At 49.7% G+C, this 14,961-nt stretch overlaps 1 protein-coding gene across 2 annotated transcripts in view; it reads right to left on the reverse strand.

Moving 5' to 3' along the window:
* Positions 1–14,961, reverse strand: part of BRD4 (bromodomain containing 4) — a 97,286-nt gene that overhangs the window by 29,073 nt on the left and 53,252 nt on the right. For both annotated transcript variants that reach the window (XM_055372026.2, XM_055372027.2), the window contains exons 2-4: positions 6,971–7,289; positions 3,076–3,213; positions 1,591–1,726 (exon numbers count right to left, since the gene is read on the reverse strand). In XM_055372026.2, coding sequence (XP_055228001.1) covers positions 1,591–1,726; positions 3,076–3,213; positions 6,971–7,255 — 559 coding nt within the window. In that variant the 5' untranslated portion in view covers positions 7,256–7,289. The remainder of the gene's footprint in view (positions 1–1,590; positions 1,727–3,075; positions 3,214–6,970; positions 7,290–14,961) is intronic.

Raw genomic sequence — 14,961 nt, forward strand, 5'->3', positions numbered from 1 at the left:
GCAGAAAACCGCACTTCCCATTTCCTAGGGCGTCCTGGCTGCAACTCCCAACTCAGGCACAAAGACCCCTTCATGAAGCCTGGAGGCCCAGGCTCAAGGAGCAGGAAGCACATGCTGACAGGGGACAGAGAGCGGGAAAACACTCCTCAGAGCTTCCAGGCACAGCTGCCCTTGTTCCCAGAAGCACTGCCTTCTGAGTAAGAGCTTCTGGCAGGGAGCCGGCAGTAGCCGCCCTCGCCAAGGTTTCTGGAAACTGGCAGGCCCCCACCTCCTGGAACCACAGGGGGCAGCTGGACTGTTGCCCTTCATGACTGGCTCGAGCGCTGCCTCCCAGCAGCTGTGCAGGCAGTCCGAACACATAATGGTCACGTGGCACACCCAACCAGCTGCAAAAAGTGAGGGGTTATGGCCAGAGCTCTAACAAAAGTGGGTGGACCAGGGTGAGAATGTCTAGGAGCATAACCTGGGTCACCACATCCTTCGTGTGCATGCTGGCTGCCATGAAAATGGACAAAGACACCCAGTGCCTTCATCTACCAGCTCAAGCAGCACCCATGTTCCCTGTGCATCTCGAGGAGCAAGGGTGAGATTCTGCTGAGTTTCCCAATTCTCCTTCCCCAGGCACAACTCCTGGGCTTCTCCCAGACTGGAATAGGAGATGCCACCATGTCTGTCTGCCCAGCGTGCAGCCCAAACCCCTGGTCCCAGGGAGTGAGGACCAATATCCTCATGTAAGGATAAGGGATGTGACTTACATGAGGATCAGGGATGTGATCTGATAGGTACAAGAGCCACAGGGTGACACGTGAGACTAGTTCTCCTTGGTTACCTTTGGGTGCAGCAGGGGATGTAGCAACCCCCTTTCTGCCACCACTTCAGAACAGCGTGGGAGGCCAGGTGAAAGGCTGCTGCTCAGAGAAGCAAACAACTCACACTCAGCGACCACCTCGCAAATGTCACCCTTCTGCAGCATGGAGTTGCAAAGGACAAGATGTAGACAGTAGCTGCTGGAGAGTTTCCTAGACAGAATCATTTCCTGGAGTGGGCAGCTCTGCCAGCTGGCCCCTGGAACCCTGTGTCAGTTGGGGGTGGTGACAGGCAGAGATGGATGAGGAGGGCTTTCACTTCAGATGACTGAGCATCAGAAGCAGGGATAGCTCTGACACCAGTGCATTAAGGTAATTCCGATCACAAACCTCAAGGTTTAGAACTGAGATATTAGTTAAAATGATTTCTGGTCATGTTAATGTCCTTAAAATGGAAAAGTAAAAACCACCTATGATACTGACAGGGTGAAGTGTTCAACAAACGTCAAAGTGCTTTGAGAAGTTACACTTTCCTTTTACCCTAAGTCCATCACCTACCCTCAGAAAAGGCAGGGCCCAATTATTTCTGCTTAGAAGAGGCCACAGGGCCACATGACCCTATGGGATGGATCCAATACCAAACCCAATCTCACATGTCCAAACACCAACACGGCATGCAGTATATAATGTCACATCCTCCTGCCACTCCCAGCCCCCCACCAAACTTGGAAAAGGGACAAAGGTCGGGGAGAAAGCCAATTTACTTGCTATTTCAGTACTCTACCTGTTTCTTTCCTCCCACGTCCTCTTCCTTTTGCCTGGACTATCATGATCTCGGTTTCTTCTGTGGGTAGCTCATTTATTTTTTGCAAGAAGAGCTTTTCCAGAGCTTCTGCCATTAAGACTATGTCATCTCCAGGCTGGATAAGGAGACACAGGGGTAGAGTCAGAGGGCCCTCCCCTCCCCACCTCTGTAGACAGGGCACCCCATGCCACCCCCTGCCCCCAAAACTTGAAGCGTCGTATTCCGGGTCCTTCCCCGATCTGCACCCAAAGTAGCCACAATGGCTACACTACCAGGTATCACAGAGGCTTGTGTTCCCACAGGTGTGCTGAGCCTACACTTGTCTACGTGCACCTCCCTCATCTTTTAAGCTCTGGCCTATGTGAGAAGCCATCCTAATGCCTTAAGCATCTACCAAGCTCAGCCAATCACTGAAAGGGGCCCTCCTTTGACACAATTCAATTTCACCAGAAATACGTGAATGACACAGGATTTCTTGCCATGATACATTAGCAGGGCCCCAGCAATGCTCCCCAACGTACCCCCATGGCAGCTCACCAGGACTCTGGGCACTGCACATCTCACACTAGTTGAGGGGTCCCACTCTGTCACCTCATCTATAACATGCTGTTCCCACTCAGTTCTAAACTGAGAGCCTGGTCTGCACATTTTGCTCAAACCTAAGTGGTGAGAGCTGAGACTTTAAAAAACACAGTAAACTTCAAGAAACTCACCTACCCATCTCTTCTGGGCATTTTTACCCACTACACCAGCAGAGGTCAAAAGCTGAGTTCTGTATAGTGTCTCCCTCCAGAGTCGTTCTATTTGAAAGGGTTGATTTTAATCACATCTGTGGTCTGAACTGTAAACAAATGATCTGGCTTCATGGCACAGCCGAGCCGAAAGGTTTGGCTACGGGGTTAGGAAGTGACCTTCAGGTCTACATGTAGGATCGGGGGGACACTTCATCTATGGCCAAGAGTTATCGACAGTCATGTCCACAGTTCCAGCAGACCATCACCCACAGAGCAACTGAGCTCTGCGCCGGCCCCATCACACCCTCTCTCACGTGGAGGTCTCTGTTTGGGCACACCTCTGCACAACTACATTTTAGCAGGCTCTTTCCTAACAATTTACATCACCCAAATGGACTTTGTCATGAGTCGCCACTATTCTCCTCACACCTTCTCTACTAGACATGCTCAGGAACCAAAATCCCAAGGGCACCAGAAGCACATGCTTCAGGCTAACAAGGACAGCTTGCAAGTTCAACATGGCCAGCACCCTCCTCCCAGCAAAAAAGCCCACACCCAGTCACAGGAACAACCACAGGTCTCATTACCTCTACCTCCAAGGGTCTCCTCTTGCCAGACTCCAAGCCCAGCCACACCCAACACCCCTGCCCACGGGCTCCTGACATGCCCACTGCCGTCGCCTCCCCTCCTCTCTCCCCAGGGCAGCTGGACACCCACACCCACATCTCACCTTGTTGTAGATGTAACAATTTGTAAACATAGTGTTGAAGTCCTGGATACATTCCTGAGCATTCCAGTAATAGTTGTTTTCCAAGCGCTTCTTTATTGTTCCCATATCCATAGGCGTTTTAATGATCTTATAGTAATCCTGGAGAGCAGAGAGCAGAAGTCCAGTGTCACCTAGGCAGCCAGGCAGCACAAACGCTGGGCTGGCCAGGCTGGCCTGGGGACCTCACCCCTGGCTGCTCCACAGGTAAATCCACGGGAGCCACAGCTCCTACTGGCATCAGCAAGTGATCTTGAGGGGGAACACCAAAATAAAGTGGAGCGGGGAAGGGTTCCTGAATGTTGGGGAGTAATTCAGAGGGAAACGTACAAGTTTCCAATCACTCTATCTTGGAACAGGTTGCCTTCATTGAAATGCACATTTTTTCTTTTTATGGATGCTAAAATATTCTTTCACTTTTAATAAACAAGGGGGAAACCAGGCAGCCTTTTAAAAAGCAATCCTCACCTAGTAAGACAACCCATGGCAGGTCCTACTTGTCCCCACCATTTGAAATTTTACACGTCTATAAAATGCAAATTCCCCTGGCGCCAATGCTGGAGCCCACTCGTAACCCTTGACCCTGGCACTCCTGCCTCCTTGTCACCATGAAGAGCTGCGGAGCATAAGTTTCCACCCTTAGTCAAATTCACTGGACTTAACGTTTCTTTCACTTGCACACAGTCTACCACTAAGGATTCTTTAGTATCCAGATACTGCTGAATGACCAGGTTAATTGCTAAATGACAAATCTGGACAGCCTTCACAATCCTTAGTTTAAAAAAAAAAAAAAAAATCCACCATCCCAACCCTCAAACTTTCAGATCTTACTCTCTAAGTGCCAAACAGAAGGAGCCAGATAACAGATGTAAACGTCTTAAAGTGCCCGAAATCAAACCACGTTATTCTCACAACTTCTTCTCTAAATCTAAACCTATTCTAAAACTAAGTTCATTTTTAAAAACAACCACAGAAGGAATGTGGGGACAGATCAAGCAGTGCCTGGGTTTCCAGGTGTGATGATCACAGAGGGCCAGGCAGGGGGCTGCACCCAGACAGCAAGCCCCCAGTGACTAGACCAGCTCAGGCTGTTGGCCTGACCCACTGACAGCCAAACTTTCTGAGCCATCACTCCGACTGAGGACAGGTGCTCCTGTAATTAAGTTCGACTGGTGTATCGGAACCAAATCCAAGTGGAGTCCCATGGTAGAGGCACAGGCTGCAGGTGGAGAGGCTGTTGCAGGGAGAAGACAGCAGGTGTACTAACAGCAAGCACCAAGGCCCTGCTCGGGATGGTAGTGGACAGCGTTGGAAAGGCCAGCACAGGGTATGGGTGTGGGGTTTTTGAGATGTTCTGACATCCACGAGAAAGAGTCAAGGGCCACCTGCTTACATGTAAGGTTTTGGCACAGCTCATGGAACTGCCCTGGGGGTGAGGGCTACAAGTGCACACCCAGGCACCTTAGGCAAGTGGTCAAGAGGGGAGACTGGAAGCAGACTATCGGTGCCACTTTCTATGCTCTGACCTCCTTTCCCAAGAGAACCAAGTCTGAATAGATCTATCCCAGTGGAAATTTAAATTTTATTCTATGGCCAAAGGCCACTGAATTAGCCACAGTGTGTCACATGTCTCAATGGCCAACAGAATAGTGAAGAGGAATTGGGGTGAAGGCAGAGAGAACGGTGGGGGAAGAGGAACTGCCAGCCTGGATAGTACGGTTTGGGGCCATGATAGGAGATCAAAATGCGGGTGAAGACCTAGAAGGCATCAGAAAACAGACAAGGAATACTTTTTAGGGTGGCTTTATTAACATCTCCTGAAGAAGGAAGTCCCCAGAATACAGATTTAGCATGATGATGCTCCTGATCAAGCATCCCCTTTGGCTCAGCCCCCACCAAATGCCCTGAGACCACTCTCACTCAGCAAGCTCCCTCCTCAGCTCCTCACTCTCCCATCTCTGAAGACATTAGATCAGGGCCACCATGGATCAGTCCCTTCTTCTTATGTCAGAGCTAATGAGGGCGACGTTAACAGTCATAGGGACAGGTAGATTCACACTCTGCCTGGAGCAAGAACGTCCTGGCCACTCTCCAGCCTGCACTTCAGAGACTGACCTTGAACTCCCAAACCCCATGGCCTAACCAACCACCCATACTTGTCTGTCCCGCTGGCCAGCACTGTTCCCTCAACCTCAACTGGGATGCTGCTGCTTCTCGGCAATCTCAAGTCCCCCAGCCCTTCCTTCTCCTGTCTTCACCTTCTCAGCCCTCCCTGCTTCAGTTCCCACTGCGTTTTCTTGTAACAAGCTGACCCCTCTGCTATTCTGGCACTGATGCATTTCCCTTCAAAGCCAAGCTTCCTGAAATGGTGGCTTCACATCCTCACCTTCTCATTCACACCGTCGCAATCTGGTTTCTACTTCTGTGTCACGTCTTCCTAAGGTCACCAATGCCCTCCTAAAGGTCAACAGGACGGTCAGGTCGGAATCCTCATCTCTTTGACCTCCCTGTAGCTTCTGATGTTGGAATCTGGGGAAATGCTCTCTTCCGTAGGCCTTCTGCCTTCCCTCCAACCCCCTAAGGGCCTCACAGCGCTCTGGGTTCCACTCCAGTCCCCAGTTCCTTCTCTCCTGGTTCTGTGCATCTGCTCTGAGAATTTCACTCTCAACTATGGACCCTGTCCAGCCCAGCTAGAGATTTGTGCAGTGAGCTCCCCCAACAGTCTCCCTCCCGCAGGCCAACAGAGCTGACTGCCTCCACTCCTTATCTTGGTCAATGGAGAGCGTGGCCCCTCTTCTGCCTCCATACCTTTCCTGAGCCATTTCAAGACCCAGACACGTACTGCCCTGTTCTGATTATCTTCCCCCGAGTGCATGACACGTATTCAGTGAACCAATAGCACCAGACAGTTCTTACAGACACAATGACTTTAAACTTGGGAGTAAGGATGCCTGGCAGAGGCTAAGGCCGCTCCTACACAGCAGTGGCTCTGGTGTGCACACACCAGCCTGGGTCAGTGGCTGCAACCACCTAATGCACTTGCCAGGGAGTGTACAGGACTTGGCAAACAGCAAAGGACAATTTAAAGACAATTAGTCTTTGGTGCTTTAAAGAAAAAAAAACTGAAGCATTTATTCCATCTGCTCCCTGAGGTTCAGCTGGAGATACAAGTTTGCTTGCAGAACAGTTTGCTAGGGACATGGGCAAATGGAAAACTCTCTAGGGAAAGAGAAGAGGGGCGGGCTCACAAAAGCACAAGAGCAAGTATGCTGTAGCCAGAGGGAGGGAGGGCAACACCACCCGTGCAGCTGCAGCCACAGCCACCTTTCTCCAACTGGGGACGCCTCCATGTACTTGCACTCCCCCTGCGAGGTAATCCCACTACCTTTCCCCACCGCGTGCTCCGGGTGACAGTGACGATGATGCTAGGTGACCGCTACTGCAGCAAGCCAATCCCCCTCTAGCATAGTTTGATCAACTACGTCTACTTATCCTTGATTAACTATGTCCACACCTGAGAAAGGAAGGGGCTAGGATGGCCAAGTGCTCTGACTTCAACTCACCATGGAACTGGAAGTACATCTGTGGGCCTTCCTTTCTCCCACTGCTTCAACCTCTACACAATTTTCCCCAGGATTCCAATATCTAAGAAACCAGTTATTGTTAAGCCAATTAGCTCGTTCTTTCTCCCTGATTTCAACTGATTAGAACTGCTGAAACCACTCACTCAAGGGCCCTGCAGCTCTCACCATGACTCCAAATGCATCTCCTACCCTCCCCCCAGGAACTGCCCTGACCAGGAGACATGCAGGAGAAGACCTCGAGGACGGCCACCCTGGGCCCTGCCCACACTACTCACAGGGAGGTTCAGCTTGACGGCATCCACAGGCTGCTGGAAAGGCCACGCAAACTGGTGTTTCCATAGTGTCTTGAGCACCACTCTGAGCAGGTATTGCAGTTGGTTGGTCTGCCTCTTGGGCTTGTTAGGGTTGGAGGTCTCTGGGGGCGGGGGGTTGGTGCTGGCTGCGTTGGCTGGCTGGGGTTGGGCCTGGGCCTGTGTTGTAGACATTTGGGAAGTTTCTAGTCCATCCCCCATTACTGGCAGATTTCTCAATCTCGTCCCAGGGCCGCTCTCCGCAGACATGCTAGTGATCCCATCACATTCTTCACCAGGCACTCTACAAAGGAAGAGAAGAGCCCCCGTGAGATATCAGTCAGCAGATGGGCACCGCTCAGAATGACAAATCCCTCTGGCTGTGGTCTCCAAGGACTGAGTTCCCTGGCGGTAGCTAGCCAGGTTGGCCAGAGGGTCCACCCCATGCTTTGACTGAAAGGGTTCCAATGTCTCCTCTCCCCAAAGACTTACCCTCCAGCAGGGAGGAGACCACAAACCAACAGAGGAGGCAGAGTGAGGTGGTGAGAGCCCACTAGGAGCCAGCAAAGGCTCTGGGAACTATGAAGGTCATGGGAAAGGATGTACAATGAAGCCACGTCTCACAAACCTGCACATCCCTTTTCCCACCTGTGAGTTTTTAGGAGATGCTGCCTTTGTGTGGAAGGGGATGATGTGCAGGCTCCCACATATGACATTTACATTAAAACTGCTTGCATTTATCACACACAAAGCATCGAGCAAAGTCAGTAATTTCATTTGGTGGGCCAGGCAAAGAGAAGCAGGAAGGCTGGGTCTGCCCACCCATGGATGGCCCACCCAGTCCGTCCACTGCCAAGTGCTCAGGGCAAAGCCACAAACTTACAAAGAATATTTTCTTGGTAACTTAAATAATGCAGGTCTGCTGAGGAAAGAATCTGCATGTTTACTGCCGATAAAATAAAAATGAATCCATACTAGACCTACCATTTTCTTTTTTTTTTCCTTCTCTAGTAATAAACCTAAGAACTCAGTGGAGATATCATTCTGGGATGAACTTTTAGTGGGTTCAGAAGCAGCTTTATGCCTAGCACACACTAGGCACCCTAGCTACCAGTGAATTACTTTGTGTAATTTATTTAAACCAGGATTACACAAACTTTTTTTGTAAATGCAGTTCTGGCAAATAATCCTATTTTAAAAGCTCCAAACGGAGAATTTGCTACATAAAGCAACTCCATGGACTAGGCTGTGGAGATAGGAGGCCAGTGAGATAGGAGAAGACACAGGGACAAATGACACAAGCCACATATCAGCTTGCTGGGAACCTTGGGTCCAGTGTACCAGTCTTGGTCCAGACACAGATAGATTACAGGACACACCAAGTGACTGGACACAAGTATTGGTAGGACAGCATCACAGACAAGGAAACAAGTCAGTGGGGTTTAAACCCCACTCACATGTGGAGTAGGCTGGAGAGGGCTTCCATGCAGCAGGACCAGCAAGTCCAAAGTGACCGATGGGGACAAGTGTGATGGGGTCAAGGGGAGGGGAGGCCTAAAGGCACTGGGGAAGCCTGGATCCCAGGATGGAGGGTACAAAGAGTGAGGCCAAGGAATGCCATTCAGTTTGGTTTCTATGATTAGATTTATCCTAGAAAGCAGCTCCAGAAACATATAGCTGATGCTGCGCACCAAGCACACGCCAGGTGAGTGATGACAGGCAGGGGCGGGAGCAGCCCAGCCACAAGGACACAGGCGGCCAGGGTGCAGAGCCAAGCTGTCCCAAAAGGAAGCAGACCCTATAAATTTTCCATTAAGTAATGACATTCTGGAAATCTCTAAGCAATGCCCTTGAGGCAAGATGAGGCCAAGGACTTCTAGAACTTCTGGGCTGGGCCATGCTTGTCTCTTTCCAAAAAGACTTGCAGCAAAGCCAAGGGATAAAAACTCATGTGTGCTCTAGGCCAGTGACCACTCTTCTTCACCTTCTCACCAGGCCTAGACAGGCCCTTGAGCTGAGGAAGCTGAATTTTCCTTTTTTTTTTTTTTTTTTTTGGAGACAAGGGTCTGTCGCCCAGGCAGTGCAGTGGTGCAATCTTGGCTCACTGCAACCTCTGCCTTCCAGGGTCAAGTGATTCTCACACCTCAGCCTCCCCAGTAGCTAGGATTACAGGCGTGTGCCACCATGGCTGGCTAATATTTGTATTTTTAGTAGAGATGGGGTTTCACCATGTTGGCCAGGCTGGTCTCAAACTCCTGACCTCAGGTGATCCGCCTGCCTCGGCCTCCCAAATTGCTGGGGTTACAGGCGTGAGCCACCATGCCCAGACAGAAGCTGAATTTTCTGTTCACAAGAGGAAAAAAACAGTTTTCTACAGAAAACCTGACTCTTGAACCTTGCCTCATTTGGTGTTTTAAGCCATTGCAAAAGCCAAAACACCCCTCCCTAGCCAGCCAGCTCACAAGTGATGCACAGTAACAGTTAAATCCTCAAAAATGCTAACATTGCTTCTGGCCTCATCCCCACTTTACAGATAGGGAAACCAAGGCAGAGAGAAGTACCTGACCCAGGAGTGGAAACACCAGGTCTAAGCAGATAGAGTGGCCCAAAACCTGGCATCTGATTCCTGGGCAGTTAAGTTGGCCTTTGAATTAAGGAAGTCCTCATTAGTGAGCTGCACACACACACACACATCAGAAGTGTCCAACACAGATGGTCGTGACACAGTGGCCATCCTTAACACACACACACACAGGTCCCTGAGGAAAGAAACTGCTGGAGGTTGTCTGTTCAAATGTGAAGGTATGACATGTTCGACACATAAGACAAACCTGGTAGCTACCAGTACCCCAAAGTTTCTTTAAGGAGGCTCTGAAGATAACCAATGAAAGTGACATCTGGCAGGGCACGGTGGCTCACGTCTGTAATCCCAGCACTTCGGGAGGCCGAGAAGGGTGGGTCACTTGAGGTCAGGAATTGGAGACGAGCCTGGCCAACATGATGAAACCCCATCCCTACTAAAAAGACAAAAAATTAGCCGGGCATGGTGGCCAGCTACTCGGGAGGCTGAGGCCGGAGAACTGCCTTGAACCTGGGAGGCGGAAACTGCAGTGAGCCATGATTGTGCCACTGTACTCCAGCCTGGGCAACAAGAGTAAAACTCCATCTCAAAAAAAGAAAAAGAAAAAGAAAGAAAAGAAACTGATATCCATGGCCCCACAAGGGAGATCACCATAAGACACCTGGGACTCCTGCACCCACTCTGGGCCTGTGCAGCACCTGCACCTCAAGGGACCACACTGACCTAGTGCTATGCCCACAGCCTTCCCATGACTACAGGAAAGTAAGACCCTTGGGAAACTTCAACAGCCCACTCTTACTGCAATGACAAGAAACATGAGGAAAACCAACCACTTCTAGTCTGTTATGGGGCAAGAAAGAGAGGTACAGTGAGAAGTCCTATGTGAGACCCAGATGACTTTTCTAAGGCCCAGATTTGATGAGGTCAGCCTCCTTGGGCGAATTCTTCCCACAGCAGTTCCCCCCAACCCCACACTGCCCCAGGCCCCTAGCACCTAGGCTCTAACAACAAGTCAGCCACCCCTGTCACCTTCAGCCTTTGATCTGCTAGCCCTACTGCCAGACAGACGGATGGGATGGACGCAGACATAGGCTCGCAGACTCTCTCTCTCTCTCTCTGGCCCATAGCATCTGGTGCTTCCCTCATCTCCATCTACTGAGTTCCATGGTCAGCCCCCTAGGAACCTGAAGGCAGGCTCATCTTTATTTCACTTTTATCTTCCCAGCACACAGGAGGTGAACCCTTAGTGACCACACCCAGATTGTCATCCTGGGGCTTCCAGCTCAATCTCAAAGCTCTGGAAAAGCAAAACAGTTCACACTCTCACATGGATAATGTGGAGACCACCAGACTCAATCACTCGCTCAGGCAACAGGTCCTAACATGCCTTGCCCTAGGACTCAGCGGTTGACATGGCATTCTCCCGAGTGATTAGGCAATACATGGGGTGAATACCGTGGAGGAGAAGGGCAGGGCTGCTCTGGCCATGGACGGGGAGAGGGATCTGCACTGACCCGAGGGACAGGCGGCATCTCTGAAGAAGGGACAGAGAATGAGACCAGAGGCGGGGGAAGAGTGTGCGCGCTTCTGTGGTGGGGGTCAGGCAGGCAGCGGCAAGAGAAGGCATGCCTGGCATAGATAACAGGAGACAACATCTTCAAAGTTTTCCGTTGAAAAGATTAAAAACTGCTGCTCCCTCTCCATTTTCACACTGACCTGTGGCCAAAAAGCAGGAGCCACCATTCACCACGTTAAGAGTTAGCTGAAGGTCAAGGAAAAGGAAAAGAATTTCGCTTATTGTTTCCAATCCAAAGAAGGCTACATAATCGAACTTGATGTCCTACTTTTGTATCTACTTCCAATAGAAACCCTATATCATGTTCCCAGTGTAGAAGAAAAGGATGAAGCAAGGTTAGACAATGCTGTAGTTCCCAAACTGAGTGCCCAGGTGCCTTGGGGATGTCATGGTAAACTCAGATGGCATTGCAGGAACTATCAGCACAAGGCAATTGATCATTTCAACACCAGATTGCACTACATTCAACAGTGTCACAGCCTGCAACACTTGATCAGCAAGTTGCTGTAATAAAAAACAAAGACTGCCCAGGCACAGTGGCTCACGCCTGTAATCCCAGCACTTTGGGAGGCCATGACAAGTGGATCACCTTAAGTCTGGAATTTGAGACCAGCCTGGCCAACACAGTGCAACCCTATCTCTACCAAAAAAAAAAAGTACCCAGGCATGGTGGTGTACACCTGTGGTCCCAGCTACTCAGGAGGCTGACGCAGGAGAATTACTTAAACCCAGGAGGTGGAGGTTGCAGTGAGCAGAGATGGTGCCACTATACTCCAGCCTGGGCAACACAGCAAGACTCCGTCTCCAAAACAAAACAAAACAAAACAAAACAAAACAAAAAGCGAAGGTCATATAAAAATCAACATGAACACCTGTAATCCCAGCACTTTGGGAGGCCAAGGCGGGCGGATCACGAGGTCAGGAGACCGAGACCATCCTGGCTAACACAGTGAAACCCCATCTCTACTAAAAATACAAAAAATTAGCCAGGCATGGCAGCGGGCGCCTGTAGGCCCAGCTACTTGGGAGGCTGAGGCAGGAGCACGGCGTGAACCTGGGAGGTGGAGCCTGCAGTGAGCCAAGATAGCACAACTGCATTCCAGCCTGGGAGACAGAGCAATGCTCCGTCTCAAAAAAAAAAAAAAAAAAAAAAAAAAAAATCAACAACAACAGGAAATGCAGGTAGTGACATTCAACCTGGTTCTAAGGTTTGAGGATTTGTGCAGCATCCAACAGGCAGACACATCCTATTAGAAAGTAACTATGGGCCAGGCATGGCGGGCCACACCTGTAATCCCAGCACTCTGGGAAAACGAGGTAGGCAGATCACTTGAGGTCAGGAGTTGGAGACCAGCCTGCCAATCTGGTGAAACCCCATCTCTACTAAAAATACAAAAAAATCAGCCAGGTATGGTGGCGCATGCTTGTAATCCCAGTTACTCCAGAGGCTGAGACAGGAGAATCACTTGAACCCGGGAGGTGGAGGTTGCAGTGAGCAGAGATTGTGCCACTGTACTACAGCCTGGGCAACAAAGCAAGACTCTGCCCACCCCCCGCCAAAAAAAAAAAAAAAGAAATAACTATGGTTATGTAAGAATAAAATATATATTCCTATTTTTTTTTCAGACAGCTACACAGTTGTTGAGACATTGGTACTTATTGTGCTGCTTGTGCTTAACCACCTAATAAACAATATTGTTGGCTATTTCCTTTGGCCTGAGGCATCGCAGAAGAAACTGAGACGTTTAAGGATGTTGTGAATCAAGAAAATTTGGGAACTTCTGGGTTAATGAAAATAAAAATGTAAATTTTCCCTCTAAATTCATAGACCTCTGATTAAGCATGCCTGTTTTCTTTTCTTTTTTGAGACGGAGTTTTGCTCTTGTTGCCCAGGCTGGAGTGCAATAGCGTGATCTCGACTCACTGTAACCTCCGCCTCCCAGGTTCCAGCAATTATCCGGCCTCAGCCTCCTGAGTAGCTGGTATTACAAGCATGCGCCTGCACGCCTGGCTAATTTTGTATTTTTAGTAGAGATGGGGTTTCTCCATGTTGGTCAGGCTGGTCTCAAACTCCCGACATCAGATGATCCGCCCACCTCGGCCTCCCAAAGTGCTGGGATTACAGGCGTGAGCCACCGCACCCGGCTAAGCATGCCTGTTTTCAAAGATGTTCTTTGCAATCATAATATTTAAGTGAATTTTGGGAAAATATTAGGGATAGACAGTACTTAACAGAGAACACAACTGTAATGTTTTATAACTCTGAGCAGGAAACAAACTGTTTCCTTGGACTAACTTTATTTACAATCTAGTCAATAGTTCAGACAAATTAGAAGTCTAACAAAAGATATAGAAAACAAAAAATCCAAAACCAGTTCAGAAAGTTTGAACACTTTCTGCAATGATGGAGTCCCTACTTGCAAAGTGGATGGCAGCAAGCCCTCTTCACTGGTATCCTCCATCAAGTCATAGTTCTCTCCATCGCCCGTCCCAATTAGCTCCTATCCTTCAAAGGGGCTTTCAGGGTCTCCAGACAGGCTTTGTTCTGAGCCCACTCATCACAAAGCAGTCTGGCCCCAAGCAACCTGTTCCCAGACCAGGAAAGGAGATTAGAAAGCAGGATATAGATAGATACAGACATGCAGGGCAGGCTTAGTTCTGGGACTCTAAAGGCAAGCCAGAGAGGAAAAGAGAAAGATCACAAACAACTGCCCAGAATCTGCTGATTGCTGGAGATTCAGTTCCCAGTTCCGTCCATCACAAGTCACTGAGAAAACCAATGGGTTGGGACCAGCTATACTTTGTATTTGCAGTTCTACCTGAAGTTCTGGCCTCCGAGCGGACCCCTTGAAACCCAGTAATCCTGCCTTCATTCTGTCTGGTCTGTTCAGACTCACCCCTCTCCTAAAGTGATGGAGCACACAGGTAGAAAGACGCCAGGGAAGGCAGGAGCAGTCGCCAAGACGATGGCTGGTTAAACCACACTTAGCAGAGCTTTATGCAAGCCATCATCACACAGACCTGCACCAGGGCCTAGAAGAGCTCCACAGGAGGTACCTGCCACTTCTTGAGCTGATGCTGTTATCGAGCACTTCATCTGTATTGGCTTAGTTATCCACACAGCAACCCTAAAAACCAGGCTGCGACTTTATCATCTTCATTGTCATCCCCATGGGGACAGAGGCAGAGTGGATGGTGGCCTGGTTGACTGGACGTCATTTGGAACAGTGTGTGCTTCAAGTCCTCTGCTCCACAGCTGTCTCCACTCACCAAGCACAGTGGCAACACCCACAAGGGGCAGAGGCCCAGTCATCCTACACGGGTCTTTGGCTTGGCCAGCAGCACCACACTTTGCTGTACCCATCAGTGGCCTGCCTTCTCTGCAGAAGCAGCTGAGTGCCATGTGGCCCATAAGCTGGGTCTTAAGTCAGACTTCTAGCAGTAGTATACCAAAGAATTTCATCCTCGTAAACAAATCAGAGCCAAGACCTCTCCCTGCAGCACCTGGCCATCTGCTTACAATGAGATATATCCCGTGTCATAGGTGAAATCTAAAACATACCACCGTGCTGAAGTCATGAGGTGTGGGGGCAAGGGGAAGGGACACCAAGTTGTCATTTATGCTTCCCAAGCAGTAAGATGCCTGAGGGGACATGGCTTAAATTTGTTTTATTCCATACAGACTGCCAGCCAATGCCAACTGACTACAGCCCCTCATGAAATCACAAGTTCACAGTCACACATACCCTTCAGGTAGAGGAGGTCACCTCTCCACCACTCCAAGGCTCTTGAATAAACAATTATTTTCAGGGAATGCTA

The sequence above is a fragment of the Gorilla gorilla genome, chromosome 20 (genome assembly GCF_029281585.2).
Source record: "Gorilla gorilla gorilla isolate KB3781 chromosome 20, NHGRI_mGorGor1-v2.1_pri, whole genome shotgun sequence".
Lineage (NCBI taxonomy): Eukaryota > Metazoa > Chordata > Mammalia > Primates > Hominidae > Gorilla > Gorilla gorilla.